Raw genomic sequence first — 22,465 nt, forward strand, 5'->3', positions numbered from 1 at the left:
AAGGCTGCCAGACCCAGAAAAACCCAGAAGAGTGAAGACAAACAACCGATCAAAGGGAAGGTATTTTCACCATATAGCAAAGGAGTCACAGACAGAATAGGGAAACTGGTGAGGAAACACAACCTCCAAATGGTTTAGAAACCAACCAAGAAAATCTAGCAAATGCTGCGCTCAACGAAGGACAAGAGAGAGCCTCTCACAGCTGCAGATGTTTATCACATACCATGCAGCTGCGGACAAGTCTACATAGGGACCACCAAACGCAGCGTTGAAACATGAGGAACATGAGAGACATGGCAGACTGGATCAGTTGGGAAAATCAGCAGTAGCAGGACATGTTATAAACCATCCTGGGCATAAAATGCTGTTTGAAAACACTGAAATTCTGGACCATGCTAACAACTATCAGGTCAGAACGCAAAGGGAAGCCCTTGAAATACACAAACACCTGGACAACTTCAACAGGAAAAAAGAAACTCTTCAAGTTAGCAAGGTTTGGCTACCAGTCCAGAAAAACACTAAAATCCAGACCCAGCAAATGCAAATGAAAACCACCCAGGGTCAAGGGTTTTCCCAGCAAACAATGGATCTCTAATTAAACAGACACAAATGCTCTTTGCACATCCTCCCACCCGGAGGCCTTGCCATTCAACAGCAGAACAATACACAGATTAACATGGAAATCATTCCTCCCTACCCAGGGTCACACAGTATATATATATATATCCCACTCACTTCCATTCCAGGATTCTCTGAAATGCCAGCCACAGATGCTGATGAAACGTCAGGAATAAACTCTGCTAGAACATGACAACATAGCCCAAAAAACCCACAAAAACCTATGGATGCTGGCCAGGAAAGCCTGGTACTTTAATAGTTTGCACATCTTGGATCCAGGAAGGTTTTCCTGAGCATGGAGAGTACAGTGCTCTACTTCTAGATGTTGCCAACAAAAATGCATGGCCTGTGTTCTTTTTTGGTTCCATGGGTTACTTTGCTAGCAGAAGCATTTCTGAATCCATGGTGTTAATGAAAAAAGGGGAAATAATTTTGTCTTCCACGCAGGCTGGAGGCTTTCTGTGTCATGGCCAGTGGGCATTAAGACTAGAGTGTAAGTTGCATTTAGTCATCAAATTATTATGACATAGATCAAGCAGCCAAGTTGTCGAGCAAGAATTCTAATTTAATTTAATGTGTTTGATTTTTTTAAAAAAATACTTGAATGGTTCATGAGTCTGTGAATAAATGCTTAGAAGAAAATTGGTGCTGCTAAAAATCATTTAAAAAACCTTCTAATTGCATAGATATATTTCATTCTACTGTCTTGAGACATGTTCCTTGATAAAAATTTATGCCGAAGTGATGTAGTAGTCAGCATGTCTCCTTAATTGTTCTTCTATCTCTCATGGCTGTACTGTTGTCTTTTCCCTGAGAAGAATGGCGTTATGGATTTCAAATTATTCTAGCTGTAATTGTCATTGCTGTGACATTTATTCTCAAGGAGGCCAGTCTTAGTTAGTTCAAGGCAAAAGCTCTGGCCTTGTTGAGGCACAGGGATAATTTTGTGCAAGGTTTTGCTCTGGTCTTCAGTGCTAAGATGAAGAGTACATACTCCAGGGGAAAATCTACTTGCGTGCAGATGTATTCACGAAGGAAGGCTGGAGGTCTCTCATTGAGCAGGTCTCCGTAAATCAAAGCCAAGTTTAGGGCAGATAGCAACAAATCATATATTTATGGTAAATGCACATTTGTAGATCTCAAAGGTTTGCACAACTCTTGTAACCTTTTCATTATTATTATTATTATTCTTTATTTATATTGTGCTGTAGATTTGCACAGCGCTGTACATAAAACAATAAATATATAAGAGAAAGCCTGCCTATGGCGTACAGTCTAAGAGATAATAGGAAAATACATCATTGGGCTAGTAAAAGTATTCCCTTAATACAGAATTTTGACTTTTTCTTGCAGATCCTGAGCCAATCCTAATCTCCACCGGACATATTAAGAGATTTTTCACCTATTTTTCATTTCCCAAAAATGCCCAAGACTACCAATATCAATAATGAAAACTATACAATTAATTATTATTTTTCAAGATACAAACAAATAGCAGATTTAAAACACATGCAAATCAGTCTGTGGGGAACCAGGGGAAATAATCTCAGACACCAGGGAGGGCTCAGGTTTACCAGACATGTCTTGAACCATCATTGGTGCACCAGTAAAGATGGGACTGACTTTAAAGGGTCTTATGAATTGCAATCTGACCCATATGCTCAGGCCAAATTGACTTTATGGGTGGAATCCAGATTTGAAAATTGGTAAGGAACCATTTTTATGGAAGGTAAGTGCTAATAATGGGAGTGTTATTTTAAATCAGATGAGATTTTACCTTTTTCAGTTTTTGAGGGGCAGTTTAAATTACTTTTACCAGCAGTAAATAGCAATATTTCAACTGAAAAATTTGGTACAAACTAGATTTGGCCTTGCAGCCTTAAGTGCATCTGAGGTTCCCTTAATATTAGCGATATCAATTGAAGCCAACCAAGTATCCAAACAAACTAACCACACACACACACACACACACACACACACACATGTGATGTGATGTGATGTTTACAGCAAGAACGGAATAGAGAACTGGAATATCCAGTTCTGACTAATCAATGGCCATCAGTTTTGACATCTGTTATAACTAGTGTAGCTGTATATTCAGGAGTAGCAGTATTGGCCATATAGCAAAGTACAATAACATCCAAAATCCCCAAACGGTGATACCTTTAATTGACCAATGAAGATGCACAAAATACATGATGGAAGCTTTCAAAGCTCCACTGGGTTCTTCAGCAGACAAAGGTATTAAAAATCATAGAGGAGCATGAATTGACTCTTAGTCACAGGCCTGCATTTTCTCAAGGTGTTGTTGTTATGTTGTGTGGAAGGATATCTGTGAAAGCAGATCCCTTCTCCTTCTGGCCTATATGATTTTTTAAACTCCTTTGCTTGATGAAGAAGTCAGTGGGGCTTTGAAAACTTTCATTGTGTATTTTGTCTGTGTTTTTGTTGGTCGAATAAAGTTATTGCTGTTTTGTGGACTTTGTATGTTATTGTAGTGTGGGTATAGCTCTCCAACTGTCTTATACTGCAGAAGGTACTCTTTCAGGTATATTTGGCACCACAATGTCTGTTCAAGAAAGCATTTTCTATATAAGCAAATTGTTAAGAGATATAATACTGCTAATGCTTCCTGATCACATACGTTTTGGTGCTGGAAGGAAGTGATCATGCAGATAAATTTGGTTTTGAAAAGTTCCTTGATATTCGAGGACATGTTCTTTTGAATTATTTACCTGTTTCATTGAAATTTACTAATGGCCAATGGAAGTGGATTTTTCATACCCTTTTAACGAAAAGATAAATACTGGAAAGATAATTTTTCTCCAGCTGTGATCCACTGGATGGAAGATCTAAGGGAGCATGAAACACTTGAAAGAATAATGTATTGATGAAATTTACAAATCAACTTCTATTTGGACATTTTGTGCAAATTTGGTTAATATTTCCTCTTTGTGTGGTTATTTGTCCTCCTTTTGTGATTTTATTTCCCTACTTTTGTTACACTGGAACATTACTGAATATAACAGAGATCCCTTTTGAATATAAGTACTTTTAAAAAAAGATCAGGCTGACTGGATATTTAGGGACAGGATATATCATACAGCATATCCACGCTCTCTATGCAATTCCTTCACCTCACACATGCCTTTGAAAACTACTGTCGGTGCCCCATGTCCCTCACACTGAAAAATACTGGTTATACATGTAGCACTTGCGAAGTGCGAGATTTTTTAGACCGATTTTTATTTAGAATCCAACCAACCGTGTTCCTGTCCCCACTCAGCTTTCACATCTAGTGACAACCCTGCTCTCTTCAGAACAGCTTAAAATGGACTGTGCAAATGAGCTGCGGTGTGTCATAATTTCAGTGCCAGGTTTTGCTCAGTCTTAAAATGTCTTCCTATATTTCTGTTCTTCCCTATGCCAGTGGTTTGTGGTGAGGAAAACCGTTTCTATGTGGTCTGAAAAGGATTCACAGTCTGAAACTGGAAAGAGATACAGAGAGCCTTTGCTACTTTCCCTTGGCTGGACAGGCGCTCATGTTTGCTTTGACTTAGGATGCTCATGACAACAGGCTCATCAAAGTCGTTTAGCTGCTGTTGTGTGCCTCCAAGGATGCATCTACATGGCTGAAATAATGCAGTTTGACACCACTTTGCTCCATCCTATGGAATCCTGGGATTTGTAGTTTATAAGACCTTATAAGTCTTTAGCCTTCTCTGCCAAAGAGCACTGGTGCCTCACCAAACTACAAATCCTGGGACTCTGTAAGATGGAGCCATGGCAGTTTAAAGCGGTGTCAAAGTAGTAGTATTTCTACAGTGTAGATGCAACCCAAGTAATTTCTGACTTGGGACCTAAGACAACTTCATCATGGGGTTTTCTTGGCAGAATTTGTTCAGAGGGGTTTTTGAATTGTCAACTGAAGAAGCATTAAGGGGAGCGGGAGGAGTAAATCAGGCTGTAATTGTAGGCCCACTTACCTGCAAGTATGGCCCTTTGAACTCAAGAGGATTTGCTTCTGGTTTGGTATGTATAGGATTGTGCCTTGGAGAAATTCAGCTGAAAATTAAATGTCATCCAAGAAAAAAAATGAAGCGAGAAAATATGCCTTTGTGGCACTAAATAGAACACTATTTGATGCATCTGATACATCTGAGGAAGTAGACTGAAGTCTACGAAAGCTCATGCTGCCATTTTCTTTCAGTTCGTCTCTAAGGTGCTATAAAATCTCTCTACATATTGATTCTATAGACTAACATGGCTATATCTTTGAATTCTAACACTATTTGAGTATATGAAAAGCTATGCAGTCACAGGCCTCCAATCCATATGCAGTGGGGCAATGTTTTGACTCAGTCACAGAGGGCTGAAAAACACCCATGGGGGCAGCATGCAGTCTGCAGGCCACATTCCCCCACTCCTGTTTTACGTCCAAGCACAGATAAGCAGGAAAATCTATGTATGGTAGAGAAAAATCTTTGTCTTGCCCATGTTCTTAATTGGAAGTGGAGGCATAAAGAAGAAAATAGACCAAATGTATTAATAAAACAGGCTGAGACTTTTTCTAGAGAATAATATTTGCCTTATGTACAACTTTGGCAAAAACTAGCCAGTATCTCTCTTCAAACCTCTGCAAGTTGAGTGGAACTTATGAATGTATCCTGATTCATCTGTCTTTCTTTCCAGTCATTCCTTGAAATTCCTTTGTTCCACAACAGCCACCTGGAGAAAAGTGACACTATGTCTTTGGCTGGGAAGTATACCCTGAAAAATGCTCAGATGAGTAGTATTTGCCAGCCACAGATGCTGGCGAAAAACCCACAAAAAACTATGGATGCCGTCCATGAAAGCCCTCAACTTCACGCTCAACTGAGTGTTTTTAATCATGTATGCTTTCCTCCTTTGTTCAACTGGTGCCTTGAACTGAATTGTTAAGGAGTTCTTTTAGCAGCAGCGCTCCTTACCTTGTGAAACAATTGACTTTTTCTTATGTGACACCACATAAGTTGGTTTCGATTTATGATAACCTTGAGAATGAACGTCCACAAGACCTTGCTATTAACAGATCTGCTCAGGTCTTGTAAACTCAAGGCAGCCATGGCTGCCTTGGAGTTAATACACCTGCCATGTGCTTTCCCTCTTTTCCTACTGCCATCCACTTTATTGAACATTATCTTCTTTTCTGGTGAGTCGCGTCTTCATGTTAGTTATATTTAGTTCCAGTGAGAATTTCATTGAATCGCTTTATTTATCTTTTTGCCAGTCCATGGCAGCTGTGGAACTCTCCTCTAGCATTGCATTTCAAATGACTTAGTGTCACCTTAAATTTCTGTTTTACTTAATGCCTCCAAACACAAATATTTACAAATACCAACTTGGCATTCATTTATGCTGACATTTTAATTCTCTCCGGGATTTTATTGATCTCAGAATATGACCATTAATTTCTCAAGTATGCCACCTGTTAGGGAACAAATGACTTATTTTCTTCCTCTCAATAAAGACCCTTCCTGCTTTTCCAGCCCATGAAATTAGACTTCATTTGTGCTGGAATCTTTCAGTGACACAGCTGTGTAGTTTTGCCAGTTGAGAAGCTGCAAATTCCCCATTTCCCCAAAGCATCGTTGCGAAGCTGGTCCAGAGACCCGAGAGAGAGAAGCATTAAGCCTTTTTAACACTCTAAAACTGGTTTTGCTAATATTCTGTGCACGCTCCATCTGCTTTTGTATTTGTCGAATGCAAATGGATTTGAGAGCAATTTGCTCTGCTGGTATTAGTCCAGAACCATCCAAAATAACATATGGACAGTCTGAAGTTAATTAGGAGACCAGAATTCAGTATCCATTGGTCAAGGGTGATGCAGTTTTTAAACCTTCCTGATCTGAGGCCATGACCACCTTTCTCTTTAATGCACAGAGATGTTGTGATGTCTAATTTTCAGGTTTGTCGACAATTTTTTCTGACAAATAAAAGAATGCAGCCATATTACCCCTGCCAGATTGGCAGCAACTTGCGACTTCAGGGATCGCGTGCTGTCTCCCACAGGCTGCCCGTATGGCATACTGCGATGCTAAATAGCAATTGCCTGACATTTTCTGTGGAACAGGCTGTTATATTAAAGTCGAGCTGCTTTGTGGGGAGTGACATGCTACCTGCTACCAATGTATTGCTTGCATCTATATCTCATCCATGGTGGCACAGGGCCTGCATTCCAGAGCTCTGCATTTTCATTACTTCTTTTGGCAAGCTTGTTTTCCTTTCTGTGCTCTTCCACGCTGGAGGGTTCTTCTGCTTCGGGGTGAATTGGCCGTGAAATTGTATATGCAGTAAGAGATGATACTGTAGGATTTGTTTGTTTGTTTCATTTGTATGCTGCCTTTCTCTTGGAGTGGGGTACCCAAGGCAGTTCACAGAAGAAGATCAGTTAAAACCTAGCAATACAATTTTAAACTCGATTGGGCAGAAATCATGCCTCCCTTATAAACCAGAAATTGCAATTTGAAGCAGATATTTAAATCAGGATTGTGAAAAAACCTGGTTAGAACTAACCGTGTTTCATGTTGCTGCACATGTAGGACTGAGCCTAAGTTTCTGTTGAGAAACTACATTTGTGTAACAGCAGATGTAGGCTGTGCTGATGCTATGAGTGGAAAGGCTGTAGATGTACACTCGGCCCTTCACATTTGCGACTTTGACTTTTATGGATTTGATTATTCACGGATTGTATTAATATGTTCTCTCTAGGAATATCTAGGTCTTCCAACACAACTCTATGATCAACTTTAACAACTCTGTGGTTGCACTGAAGGACCTAGAGATTGCAAGAGAGAACACTCCACCAGACATTTGTAGCTCCTCCAGCACAATTCAATTATCAATGTCTGGCAGATATTGACCACAGAGTTATACTGGAGTACCTAGAGATTCCTAGAGAGGTGTTCTCTCAGGTAAAAACATAGTATTTTTGTTATTTGGAGTTTTTCCACATTCACAGGGGTCCTATGCCCATAACCCCAGCGAATGTGAAGGGACAGATATAGTTGCTGTGAAGATTGGTTGTGTGATTTTGCAAGCCAATTTTCCCAGGGTGCTTTGAGCTCTGGGGACACCCTTCCCTCTGGAAAGGCAACACCAGAGAAATAGCTTCTTTAGAGCTAGCAGCCTTCTCCTCCTGACATTGATTCTTCCATCCTTCCTCTGTGGCCTCTCTCCAGCTCTGCAGGAAATACACTACACTTGTGTAACAGGCGGTTATGTTAGTGTTGTTCGCCAGCAGGATTGAAGCCAAAGTCATGGCCAACAATGGCAACAGAAACCTACCTCTGTGAGGGTGGCCACAATGGTTTGCAGAGGCCACTTGTTGCAACCTCCCAAGACTGCAAGTAGTAAAGAGGACCTTTGACTGTGCAGTACAGCTAACAGTAATTTCTGTTGTCAGATAAAAATGATTGCAGCAAAAACAAAAGAAAGCAAAGGAAAACGGTGTGGATCACAGCTCGGTAGGTCATCATCAGGCTAATCTCTGCTGTTCTGCCTGACAGTACATTTCCATACAGTCTCTGATGGATGGCTGCTCTTGGGCTGATTAGAATTGAAAAAGGTTCAGGAGATGGAGGGGAAGCCTAGTTCACCAGTCTCAATATGCTCATTATCTGCATGGACTTCAAAAATGCTGGATTTCTTACCTTTCAGTTCACACTTTCTTCAAAAGGATTACCTCCTTTGCACTTAATCCTTTCATGTTGGGCATCTCAGCAGGGATTTAGCAGGTAGATGAAAGAGCATTTAGGGATAAACAAACATTGTTTGGGGTGGCACTGAATCCTGATTTTAAAGAGTTTTCTCTCTTCAAAAGTAGACTCAACTAATGAGCAATTCTGAATTCTGGCCTTTGCAGTTCACAAGACTCTGGGGGATCCAGGTGCATGTCTACAGTTTACTGATGGATGTTTTCTTCAAAGGGTGCATTGAAGGCATTAAAAAGGAGGTACAATTCTTTATTCACCAGAGTACCTCTATGACAGGGGAAGGCAGAAAGTCTATCAGGGTCTATTGGGAGATCCCCGGTTTATTTGGGATAGGTTGGCAGGAATTTCTGACTTCAAGGTCTTTAATAATAGCAACAACAGCCCTTGATATCTGCTGGGTTTTGGTTCCAGGACCTGCTGTGGATATCAAATCTGTGGATGTCAAAGTCCCATTAAATACAGTGGAGAGTAAAATGGTGAGCTTTATATAAAATGGCAAAATCAAGGTCTACTTTTTCGAATTTATTTATTTTTTGAATATTTTCAAGCCATGGATGCTTGACTTGTGGATACAGAGGACCAAAAACATTCCCACCTAAAATAGGTTGCTGGAATTAAGATGGCTTCCAGCAACCAGGAATGGACTTTTGCCAAAAAGTACTCTTGAGTTCAGCTGAGTTCTAGTGTATAAAGCAATTCCTGACACTTAGAATATTCTCAGATGGATTCTGTTATTAATAGTACATGTTATATCTATTGTACATGGCTTTGTCTGCTTGATCTGGAGCATTCTAGTTGAAACAACAACAAAATAGGTACCACAACCTTGAAAGCCACCCACTCTGATTCTGAAGCAGGCAAATGCATGCACTTGTGGGGGGGAAATCTCCCAGGTTCCTTTCTTTTTTCTTGTTTTTCTTCAGCACAAAGAGAAATCACACCCTGCATTTCCATTAAAGAAAAGCTAGTATATCCTGTATGGAAGTTTGGAGGAGATCCTGTCCAGAGGAGCAAGAGGGAGACAGTTTTCAAGGAGAAAAACCCCAGATAACTATAAAGCAACAGCAAGGGTTGCAATTGGCAGATGGGAACTCATACATTTCCATGCCCCTCCTTGACCAAGTGGGCACTCAGGCACTTCCAGGAGAGACAATCTCAAGTATTGTTTTGTTTTACTGAAGCCTGTTGTGCTACTTTGGCTAAATGGACACTAAGATATAGTGCTGCTAATTCAAAACAAGACTTATCTGCTAATTGCATTCAATTAGTTTCAAGTATCTAGCAGTTTCCCCTGGCGGCCCATCTGTGTGTGTGTTTGCATCTTCTTTGATTTTTCCAAGACACTTGAATGTTCAAGACTCCTTGAATTTCCGTGCCTGGTTCTCTAGCTTTGGGTCTTCCAGTCCTCAAAGCCTAGGGCCCCAGAGGGTTATCCTGCTGAAGCAACTTTGTGCAGCATTTGGCCTTGGTGTCACAGGAGCCTTTGCCTGTTTGTGCAGCTACTGCTCTTGCAACAGGCCCCCTGGTATCTGTCCTGAACTCTGTTGCAGGATCATGCACATCCAATTGATGCTGGGAGAACAACATGAAAACCTCTCTTGTTTCATTAAAAATGCTGCCTTGTCTACAAATTGTTGTGTTGTTTTTTTTAAACACAGCTGCCTGTCCTGGGTTGGCCTATGAGTGAGGGGCAGCTGCACGCAGCACAGGCACTCTCTGGTAGTTCTGGGTCATGGCATGACAGACAAGGCAAGGCAAGGCATGGTCTTTCAGAACCTGGGACAGTGCACAGCAGACAACTCCTGGCTGGAGTCTTCTTCCACAGAGAGAGATGTTTCCTAGCGAAAGCTAAACTCTTACAAAGGCAGTGTGCAAAGGGATCTTGTATAGGGTTGCCATATTCCAGTCCCTCATATCAAACTCTTGTCAGAGGAGTGGTCTTGTAGCACCTTAAATCTACAAAAGCTTATGTTGCCAACTTCTTTCTTTCAGTTAGTCACAAAGGTGCTAAAGGATCTGTACATACTGATTTTACAGGCCTACATGACTGTATATTTGAATTCCTGTCATGAGAAACTCTTGCAAAGACAGTACGCAAAGCAATCTTATCTAGGGATGCCATATTCCAGTCTGTCATATCTAGGAATCTTAATTTGTATGTAACAATTATGCATATCATTAATTTGCTTTCTGATTATTCAAACTCAACACATTAATCATTGCACCTTCTCTGCCATTATGATTCAACCTTAGCACCATTACCAAGCTAAGAGTTCTTTTGTTCTTCTCTCCCAAGTAGCTCCAGCGAATAATGGGACTCTCTTTACACTCTTGAGGCTGTTCAGAAGTGAAGGCCTACCCTGCTGCCTAGCCCTAGGCTCAAGGCACCAACACAGTCAACACACAACCCAATGCCATCTCTGCTTGCCTCCTTTCCTTTCCCACTGTCTTGGTCTGTTAGGGGAAATGGAGGACAGGAATGGAAGAATAAGGTGGCAATGCTATGCCTGCAAGGTGGGATGAGGCTCCCTCGAGTGCTGACCCTCTTATATGATTTCTTGCTTCATCACCATTGCCCTATTTAAATAGCATGTAGAATAGCATGCACGTTTCTATAGCACTTATCAGTGAACTCAGCACTCTGTAAGTGGTTTACAATCTGTATGCTATTACTATTATTTGTTACTTGACGTTTTTAATTTGTTGCCTGCTTTACTTTATTTTGTACCCTTTCCTGTATTGTTATGTATTATTTATATGTATTATGCTATTATTTCTTAGATTGTATGCCATGGGCAGGTTTATTTTATCTATTTTATTGTTTGTATGTACAGCGTTGTGTAAATCTACAGTGCTATATAAATAAAGCATAATAATAATAATAATAATAATAATAATAATAATAATAATAATAAGCCAATTGCCTGAGTACTCATTTTACCGACCTACGAAAGGATGGAATACTGAGTCTACCTTGGAGCCCTGGGATCGAACTCACAACCTTGTGGCTGCAGTACTGGCATTTTAACCACTGTGTCACCAGGGCTCCCTATTTTAACATACCCATTGGCCTGCAACAAAGGAGAAATCCAGGCTTTACTGCTTCAGCTGGCCCAGCTGACAAGGACATTTTTTAATCTCTTCAATCCAGGATTTTCTGAGACAAATGGCAACTCTAATCTTATAGCATCTTTGGAACTAACATATTAGTCTCAAAAATGCTATAAGATCCCTTTACATATTGATTTCCAGACTGACATGGCTATGTCTTTGAATTTTACAAAAGCAGACTAGAGTTTGGCATTCTGGCAGCTCAATTCTGCTAGGTAGCATGTGTATATTTAAGGCAGGGCTGGACGGCTGCAACCAAGTTGGGAACCACTTTCGGGGCTGGCCAAGTGTCCAAGAGCCACATGTTAAAAAAAAAAAACCTTCGAATTTACTGATAACTTGAGGCAAGAAGCTCAGGCACCACCAGGAACACAGTGCGCTTCCTCCTCATTAGCATTCTGTGCTCCATTGCTGGTTCTATAAATAACACTTGAAGATGTTTGATTGCCAGAATCCTCTACACTCTGCAGCCTACTGAACAGCATGGGCTTTACATACTATTAGTGAATCCTTGGCATCTCCAGTATTAACTGTAACCATTTTTAATTAACCTGATTTAGTAGCAGAACACAACACTCTTGAAAATGAGAGGTTGGAACAAATAGTTATTTATTCCAGCACAGTGGTAATGACTGCTGCAATAGATGATTCTAATTAATGGAAAAGAAGAGGCTTTGTACATTTAAAGAAAAAGCAGCCATGTCCCATGGCTACTCACAGAGTTATGTGAAGTCCATGGTTTTTTTCTGCAAACACTTCTGGGGATTGTATAGTTGCTTATAAGGTGGTTCAGAAGTTAGGTTGCTGAAAGCCTTGTTCAGGCACACACTGGGTACCTAGATGATCTGGCAGCAAGAACATCTGGTGGATCAGGCCAAAGACACGGAAGAAGGTTTCCCACTTTGCCACCGGAGCCCTTTATCCTTGGAGCAAAACCAAGGGTTTTTTTGTGGGGGTTTTTACCATCTGCACCTTCATTGAGACCAGTGTCTGCTAAGCGTAAACCTGTTAGTCTCTTCTCTGGTTTCTGTGGCTCATTCTAAAATGAAGACAGCTGTTTAATGACACAGAGCCTTTGGACTGAGGGTTGGAAGCCCAGGATTCACCCGAAAAGGAATTAACCAACTTTATATAGAATTTTTTTTAAAAAAAAAAACCCTGCAGTGACAGCAATTGAACAACAAAAGGCTAGACATTCATATAAACTCACCTAGAAGGAGCAAAGGCTATAGCCAAACCATGCAAGTCCAAACTTGTTCATTGTATCTCAGACTGATGTCCTACCTAGTGTAGAAAGCATCACGGTGTTTTAGAACATGGCCTGGAACATTTTGTACATGTTTAACTGGAAAACGTACAACATTTTCTGCGTCTAAGCAGATTTTTTCTTTAGCACAGTTCTACCATACTTATACCTCATAATCTTTTTCTGACTGTCCCTCCTCAGTACCCAGTGAGGTCTTTTGCTGTTTTCAGTGTGTTAAGTTCTCACTACAGGTTTTTGCATCTCTTCTTCCTGCCAACTAAAGCCTTCTTTCTCTTCTCTTTTCAGGTTATCCTGCAGGATATCCTACAGCTGCTCCTACCTACAACCCAAATATGTATCCAACCACCAGCCCCGGCTATGCCCCAGGTAAACAGAACTTTATTTTTTGGAAGCCACTCAGCCACACTTGGCAGTATGTAGAGCTGCATCCGGTCCTTGATTTCTTTTTAAGCCACATATTGTGGCTGGTGTGTTTGTGTGCATGAACAGTCTTTTCATCAGGTGTTTCATTCTCTCATCACTATAACCAGCTCTGCTATAATCAACACACCATTAGTTTTTACCAAATGTGCCACGGAACATTTAGCAGCACATTATAAAAGCTGTTGTCAGGTGTATTCTCATTAAGGATTGAAATATTTTTGCAAGCATTGTGTAACAGAACCAAGTATACATGACAGTGAGCGTACTTTACTACTATGTAGCTTTGCTTAATTGCTTATTGTCCATATTCTGGAACTGGGCGGTGTAACCGTCCAAATATAGTTTTAGCTTATAGGGAAGTATCTACACTTTGCAGTATCTGCTGGACAAAACTGTGTGTGTAAATTTCATTTCAGGAATGCCTACCACTTCCATCTCATAAGTCAAAATCACAGTAAGTCTTTAGAAAATAACAAATTGGGTTTGACATGGTTGCGGTTGCTAAATGTAGTTAGTTTTCTGTATTGTGCCTGGTTACCGGGATACACAGCACTCAGTTAAGCTTGACATTTCCAGTTGTGTTCTGGGTGAAAATGGCTAGATTTTCTCCAGAAATAAACCAGCAGACCTTTTGTAACTCTGAATTGCCTACTCTAATAAAGCTATGTCCCTACATGCTTTACTGCCCTGGCCAGTAGCTTCTTTTGAGGGCAAGCATGCTGGGTATGTGCGCACATTGCATCTCTGTATGATGCCCCAGGTTTGCTTAGGTTGGGAATTCTTTCACTACAAACGAAATCCTTTTGTGGTATGATAAGTTAAACATATGTATCCCATGTTAATTCTTTTTTAATACATTCTTTTTTAATTTTCTGCTCAATAATACCATACAACATCTATAATAAATCATTGCTAAATATTACCATTACTGCACCCCTCCTTCCTCACATTTTAACTCTGTAGAAAATTCTTCTCTGGTATTTTTTTTTAAATGAAATGCTTAAGCCGGCACCCTGACATTCCATTAAAGTAAATGTGAGTGAAGAGTGGTTCAGAAACCATCTCTTGGCGTCTTTCCTTCTGCCACTGATGAGGTTTTACTCATATCCTCAGGGTGATGGGAGTGTTGTTGTTCTTAGCAGCTGCAGCAGTGTCTGTTATTTCTAGAGCATGTTTCATAACTTTGGAGGTCATTGAATTTGATGTGATGAGATTGGGGAGTTTCTGGCTTCCAGTGTTTGATAACCTGCTCAAGGGGACAGTTCTCATCAGTGAAGAGTGCATACTGAGTAACATTAGAATCTTGCTTCCAAGTAACTATGAGATGAAATAGGGTTTATTTACTTATTTATTAATCACTTATTTTATTTATATTCCCCGATGCAAGACCTAAGGTAGGTTACAGCAAGGTTAAAACAGTGTACAGTCAGCTCGTTGTATCCACAGATTCAAGCATCCATGCCTTGAAAATACAAAATAAAATAAAATATTATAAATTCACAAAAGATAACCTTGATTTTGCCATTTTATATAAGAGACACCATTTTACTATAACATTTCATTTAATGGCACTTGAGCATCCATAGATTTTGATATTTATGGAGGTGGTCCTGGAACCAAACCTCAGTGGAAACCAGTGGCCCACTGTACACCTAAAAACTTGATGATAAGGAGATTTAAAAAGTATTAAATTAGCTTTCATATTTTTTAAAAAAACAATAGAATTTTAATAGTCTAAAAATAACAATGAGAATACAAGAGCAGTACACGCATCTCATAAAAACATCTGTGCATCTAGTTAATTACAACATACCTGTTTACATGTTTAAAAAGTCTTTACCTGGTGGTGGAAGGGAACGCAAAGGGGAGGCCCACCTTCCATCCTGTAGGAGGGAGTTCTATAGCAAGGGAGCAGCTACCAAAAAGGCCCTCTGCCACATCCTCACCAGATGGGCCTCTTTCAGTAGTGAAACATAATCATAGAGTTGGGAAAAAATCCTCAAGGACCATCAAGTCCAACTCCATGCCATGCAGGAATACACAATCAAAGCACCCCTGACAGATGGCCATCCAGCCTCTGTTTAAAAACCTCCAAAGAAGGAGAATCCACCACTTTCCAAGGCAGCGTGTTCCGTTCTCAAACAGCTCTTACTGTCAGGAAGTTCTTCTTAATGTTGAGGTGGACTCTCTTTTCCTGTATTTTGCATCTGTTGTTTCATGTCCTAATCTCCGAAACAGCAGAAAACAAGCTTATTCCGTCCTCAATATGACATCCCTTCAAATACTTAAACAGGGCCATCACATCACCTCTTAACTGTTTCTTCCGCCAACTAAACATACCCAACTCTCTAAGTTGCTCCTCATGGCATGGTTTCCAGACCCTATGGTGGGAGCACAAGATTTGGTCAGGATCATGTGGGGAGATCAAATGGGCCCTAAAACAGATCAAACCTGATATCTCCCTGGAAGCCAAAACGATAAAGTTGAGGTTATTGTAGCTTGGTCACATCATGAAAAGGCATAACTCATTGGAAAAGACAATGATGCTAGGAAAGGTGGAGGAATGTAGAAAGAGAGGACGACCACACACTAGGTGGATGGATTCTGTTAATGTCATGGGAATGAGTTTGCTGGACCTGAGCAGAGCTTAGGGGGTCTTGGAGATGTCTCATCCACAGGGTCGCCATGAGTTGCGATTAACTCAAAGGTGGTTTACAAAAACAACAAAATGTGGAGAGATAATAGTCTTTCAGATAAAGCATATAAGGCTTTCCAGACAATAACACTTACTTTGAATGCTTCCTGAAAATGAACCGGTAGCCAGTGAAGCTGCTTCAACACAGCAGTTACACATTCCCTGTCTTTCAACGTGATGCAGCACTTACTTTTTGCAATGTAATTTTTTTTGTAGTATTGTTGAGATTCAGCTGCATTTTACCACTTCCACCTCAAGTCCCTTACAAAGTAGTGATCAGCATTCCCTTTTACAAATGTAAAGTTTGAAGTAGTGAAACAGTGACTTATTCACAGCCACCCAGCAAGCTTGTCGGATCAGCCCAGCAGTATAATTTGTTCTCTCACTTCTAGTCCATAAAAAGCATGCCTTTTCACCTTTCTCTTATGTAAAAGTTGGCCTCCTTAGCTGGCATTTTCTAGAAACAGCTGGCAAATGTGCCTGTTTGCTAGTTTTTTGTGGGTTTTTTTGGGCCATGTGGTTCCATAGCCCAAAAAAAACCCACAAAAAACTATGGATGCCGGCCATGAAAGCCTTCGACTATGCCTGTTTCCTCATTCCTTCCTATCACAGTGAGTTGCCATTCAGTGTTACTCAAGAAGTAGTGTCTGGTTGTAACCTGGACTTTATGTCAATGACAAAATGAAGTAAATTGGGGTTCAAGGGAATATTTTAAGTTGCCCTGTGCCAAGTAAGAACACAGAATTTCCCTGGACACTGACAAGGGCTGCTTTTTGCATCTGCTACATGCTTTCACTGATGATCATCCCATTGCGTCTCTCACTTTGGGTTCATTCCCACACTTCAGTGATTCTTTAGCAAAGGCTTTATTGGTATTTGGTACTATACAGTTCTGTGTTGCATTAATCCTGGCTATTTCTTTGATGCACAAAATAGTCTGAAAGGAAGTAGGTAGATTTTTCCATAAACGACATATATATAGAATTACAAAGTTGGAAGAGTAAAAATTCAGTCCGACCCCATTCTGCCATGCAGGAATATACAATCAAAGCACTCCCACAGATGGCCATCAAACATTTGTTTAAAAACATCCAAAGAAGGAGACCCACGAAACTCAGAGGCAGCAGCATCTTCCACTGTCACAGCTCTTATTGTTAGGAAGTTCTTCCTAATGTTAAACTCGAATCTCTTTTCTTGTAGTTTGAATCCATTGCTCCAGGTTTTGTTATCTGGAGCAGCAGAAAACAAGCTTGCTCCAGCCTCAATATCACACCCCTTCAAATATTCAAACATGGTTATCATGTCCCTCAGCCGCTCCTCATATATTTTGGTGGTGTTCAGACCTTTCACTATGTTGGCTGCTCTCCTCTGGACTCTCTCCAGACTATCAAAATCCTATGTATACAACATATGTATAATTTGTTTAAATTATGATTATTCTTCCTTAAAACTTAGGTCAGCATGCAGATCATAGTAACAACTTAAACTAATTTAATATAATTTGACAGAATAAAACAGTGTACAAAAATCCACAGTTCACAGATGAGAGCAAGGCCATGACAACAAGGCCCCCAATCTTGGATGAAGAGGCACATTTTAATTTGGTGCCAAAATGAGGCTGGTTAGGCCTCTGTGGGAAAGGATTATTTCCACGATAATTGTTGGGATCCTTTTTTTGTCCCCATCTTCAAAAAGGGGGGAAAAGAGGATCCCAACAATTATCGTCCAGTTAGTCTGACATCAGTACTAGGAAAGATTCTGGAGCAAATCATTAAACAAAGAGTCTGTGAACATCTAGAAGGCAATTCCATAATCACAAAAAGTCAACATGGTTTTCAGAGAAAGAAGTCATGCCAGACAAATCTTATCTCTTTCTTTGATAAAATTACCAGTTTGGTAGATGAAGGGAATGCTGTGGATATAGTATATCTTGATTTCAGTAAGGCCTTTGACAAGGTTTCCCATGACATTCTTGCAAACAAGCTTGTAAAAGGTGGGCTAGACAAAGTAACAGTTACATGGATTTGTAATTGGTTATCCAAACAGAAAGAGTGCTCAACAATGGCATCTTTTCATCCTGGAGAGAAGTAACCAGTGGGGTCCCACAGGGCTCTGTCCTGGGCCCAATGCTATTCAACATCTTTATCAATGACTTGGAGGACAGAATTGGGGGCATACTTATCAGATTTGCAGATGACACCAAATTAGGAGGAGTAGCTAACACCCCAGAGGACAGGATCAAAATTCAAAACGACCTGATTAGATTAGAAAGCTGGGCCAAAGCTAACAAAATGCATTTCAACACAGAGAAATGTAAGGTACTGCATTTAGGGCGGAAAAATGAAATGCACAGATATAGGATGGGGGACACCTGGCTTAAGGAGACAACATGTGAAAGGGATCTAGGAGTCCAAGTAGACCATAAGTTGAACATGAGTCAACAGTGCGATGCGGCAGCTAACAAAGCCAATGCGATTTTAGGCTGCATCAATAGAAGTATAGTATCTAGATCAAGGGAAGTAATAGTCCCACTGTATTCTGCTTTGGTCATGCCCAATTCAAAAAGGACATTGAGAAACTGGAGCATGTCCAAAGGAGGGTGACTAAAATGGTGAAGGGTCTGGAAACCATGCCCTATGAGGAAGGACTTAGGGAGCTGGGGATGTTTAGCCTGGAGAAGAGCAGGTTAAGGAGTGATATGATATCCCTGCTTAAATATTTGAAAGGATGTCATATTGAGGAGGGAGCAAGCTTGTTTTCTGCTGCTCCAGAGAATAGGACCCGGAGCAATGGATGCAAGCTCCAGGAAAAGAGATTCCACCTCAACATTAGGAGGAACCTCCTGACAGTAAGAGCTGTTCAACAGTGGAACACACTCCCGCTGAGATTTTGGTGGAGTCTCCTTCCTTGGAGGTCTTTAAACAGAGGCTGGATGGTCATCTGTTGGGGATGCTTTGATTTTGGATTTCCTGCATGGCAGAATGCGGTTGGACTGGATGGCCCTTGCGGTCTCTTCCAACTCTACGATTCTATGATTCTTTGATTCCAGAATGGAGGGATAGAACATTCTATCTCAGCTTTCCACATACTAGCATTCCACTTTCACAGGGATCTTGCACCCCCAAACCCATTCTTCAGGTTAGGGGTGCAGGATCCCCATGAAAGTGGGAAAATGAGAATATAAGCCTGCTATTCTTTAAAATAAAAACCAGAAAGGACACTTCTCTAGGCATTTCCAGGTCTTCCAGCACAATTAGAATCATACTGTAGGACCTACAAATGCCTAGAGAGAACATATTTTATTTGGCTCCGTATAGGGTAGCAGCGGAGGAGTAAACCTGAATAATCAAATCTGCAAATGTGGAAGGAAGACCATATTTTAAACTTACCTAGGTTAATTCTTCCTCTGGCTCATTTGAAAATAATACTTTCTAAAAGGTGGGTACATTATTAAATAAATGTGAAGACAGAATTTTGCCTTGGGACTTGTTCTCTGAAAGAAATTCTTGGTTTCCACTTTCTTGAATGGGGATCTTGTTTTCTGAATTGCAGTATTTGCTGGAAAGAAATGCAAAGCAGGTTAAAGCAATCAATACAGTATTGGTCTGACAAACTTAATGGAGTCTGGCTGCCAGATATTCTAGCCCTTCGGCCCAGGAGCCCAGGATCTGTGTATTGGGAACCTCCCAGGCACAAAAACTGTTTAAAGAAATGGCTTATGTTTGAATAAAAATTAGGGAAAGAATCCTTCCAAGTCTAGCAGTTCTCTACATTAAATACTAATGATCTATCTGTTCCCTTCCAGGGGTTTCTCCTTTCTGCGGGTAGGGTTTTTTCTTTTCTTTTTTGGAAGATCTGCTTTTGCAATTTTCATATAACTAGAGTCTACATTTTAATTTCCATGGAGGCTAGTTTTATACCCAATCTATTTCTATCAATAATACACCAGAGAATAATAATAATACTGGCTATCCGTTATATCAGCTCCCAGCAAGAGAGGATGTTGCTAAGAAGTATAAGCACAAAATTGGCTGCAACTCAATCTCAAGGCTCCATTTTCTCAACCCAGTGCCTGAACAGCCCCCTCCTTCAAGGCTCTCACAGTCTCAGAAGTGGACTAGTTATCTATCTGCTACCTCCTCCACGAAAAAAAAAAAAAAGGCTACCATGGTAAGACTAGTGGGAGATACTGAGATGACGGCGAGAACAGAATTTTCCAGGAGACTTCATGTTGGCTTCCTGCATTTCTGGTTCAGGACTTGGTTTCTAAACCATGAACATACCTAGTGGTGTTGTAATTTTTTAGCTTGTAATTGAGAACGAGGATTTGCAGTGTATTCTGTTCACTCTGGCTTTCATTGTATATACTAGTCCCAAGGAAAAGTTGGGCAGCAATTCAAGTAAATTAAAAGCTGAGGATGAATGAACTTAGTTACTCATGAAGAATCTCTTGCATAGTCCTGTCTTCACTTGGGCTCACTTGGCTTTGCTTAAGAATTTGTTCCATTGTTCAACACAGACCTTCTATACTTCTTTGTTGAGCTTGCCTGTGAAGGATGTTTTCCTCGGATTTTGAGAATCCTTTCAAAGCTGTTGTAGTGGCATTTGAGACTCCAGAGCTGGAATGGGGAACCCTGGGATCTCTAGATGTTTTGAACTGCAAATGGTAAAGGTTTGTGGAAGTTGTAGTCAAAAATTCTGGTGAAACATAGTCTATTCACCATTAGATGACAGCTCATTCTACTTGTATTTGTAGCTAGAAATTGGCTGGTGCCTTCCTCTTGCCAACTGTCTTTTGGGAACTCTTCTTTATGTTGTTGTTGTTATTGTTGTTTTGTACCTTCAAGTCATTTCCAACTTATGGCAACACCAAGGCAAGCCTATGACAGGGTTTTCTGCATCTGAGAATGTGTGACTTGACCATGCGTCACATGGGTTTCCATGGCCGTGCAAAAAATTGAACCCTAATTTCCAGAGTTGTAGTCCAACACATGAATAACTACACCATGCGCTCTCTTGTTCATTTTACTAGGCTTCTAGCCTACTATTAGCTACACTGTAGTGATGCCATGGAATGTCATCCTAATTGCTTGGGAGAAATTGCCATCAAGTGATGAATGGTGAGGGAAGTGAAATGCCAGCTTGTCTAGGAACACCTTCACTGAAGGAACTGGATGAGGTACTCTCTGAACCGCTTCCCATCATTTTTAAGAATTCTTGGAGAATAGGTGAGGTGCCGGAGGACTGGAAAAGAGCAAACACCTCTTTCTTCAAAAGAGGCAAAAAAGAACATCTGGGAAACTATATAGATCTCAGTACCGGGAAAAATATTAAAACAGATTATAAAGGGAGTCTGTTTGCTGGTATCTGTATGACAATGCAATGGTTGATTAGACAACATAATGGTTAGTTAGCATGACGGTGTCAAGAATAAATCTTGCCATATTCATTCTTTCTCTCTCATTTTAATTGGTTCACTAGTTTAGTAGATGATGGGAATGCTGAATATGTCAGATATCTGGATTTAAGCAAAGCATTTGATAAAATCCCCCATGATATTTCAGTCAACAAACTGGTAAAATATGAAATATATGGAAACACTCATAATTGGTATAAAATTGTGTATAAAGCATTGTTGTCAATGGCTGTTCTTCAGACTGGAGGGAAGTCTTGAGCAGAGTCCTGCAGAGTTCTGTCCTGGGGCTGACCCTGATCAACATTTTTATCAATCACTTAAATGATGAGGTAGAAGCAAATTGGTGGATGATACAAAACTGGGAATTAACATGTTGGAAGATCAGAGCAGAATTAAAAAGGACCGCGATAAACTAGAAAACGGGGCCGAAACTAATAGAATGAAATTCAGCCAAACAAAACTTTACATTTGGGCAATAAAAACAAAAACAAAGGTATAGGATGAGGGATACTTGATTAAGTAGTAATACATGTGAAAAGGACCTTGGTATTATTCTTGTTGACAACTGACCACAAGTGAATGTGACCCAGCAGTGCGGTGCTGCAGCAAACTAGGCAAATAATATTTTAGCCTGCATTAATAGAACTCCAGTTTCCAAGTCAAGGAAAGTAACAGTCCCACTATATTCTGCATTAGTCAGACTTCATCTGGAATCCTGTTTTCAGTTCTGAGTGCCTCATTTTAAGGATGTAGACAAATTGGTGCAGGTTTAGAGAAGTGCAACAAGATAAGAGGTTTATGGAGAACAAAACATAAGAGGAAAGGTTGAGGGAATTGGGCGTATTCAGCCAAGCAAAGAGAATACTGAAGGGTGACATGATTTCACTCTTTAAATATCTCAAGAGCTGTTGCAGAAAGCAGAGTGCAAGTTTGTTCTCTGCTGCCAGAAAGTATAAGACCAGGTCTAATGGTTTTAAGTCACAGGAGAGTATAGATTTGGATTGAACGTTAGAAGGAACTTCTTAACAGTGAGAGCAGTTCGGCAATGGAACCATTTGCCCAGAGAGACAGTGTGTCTCTGTGTGTCTGTTGGGGGGGGGGGGGGTATCTTCTTCTCTGGACATTTTCAAAAAGAGGTTGGACAGCTCCCTACTGGGATGCTTTAGCTCAGTGGTTCCCAA

General features: G+C 40.5%; 1 protein-coding gene across 6 annotated transcripts in view; it reads left to right on the plus strand.

Moving 5' to 3' along the window:
- FAM168A (family with sequence similarity 168 member A) overlaps positions 1-22,465 on the plus strand; it is a 438,953-nt gene that overhangs the window by 387,106 nt on the left and 29,382 nt on the right. For all 6 annotated transcript variants that reach the window (XM_042459626.1, XM_042459624.1, XM_042459628.1 and 3 more), the window contains one exon: positions 13,036-13,116. In XM_042459626.1, the coding sequence (XP_042315560.1) occupies positions 13,036-13,116 (81 nt within the window). The remainder of the gene's footprint in view (positions 1-13,035; positions 13,117-22,465) is intronic.

This window comes from Sceloporus undulatus, chromosome 3, assembly GCF_019175285.1.
Source record: "Sceloporus undulatus isolate JIND9_A2432 ecotype Alabama chromosome 3, SceUnd_v1.1, whole genome shotgun sequence".
Taxonomy (NCBI): domain Eukaryota; kingdom Metazoa; phylum Chordata; class Lepidosauria; order Squamata; family Phrynosomatidae; genus Sceloporus; species Sceloporus undulatus.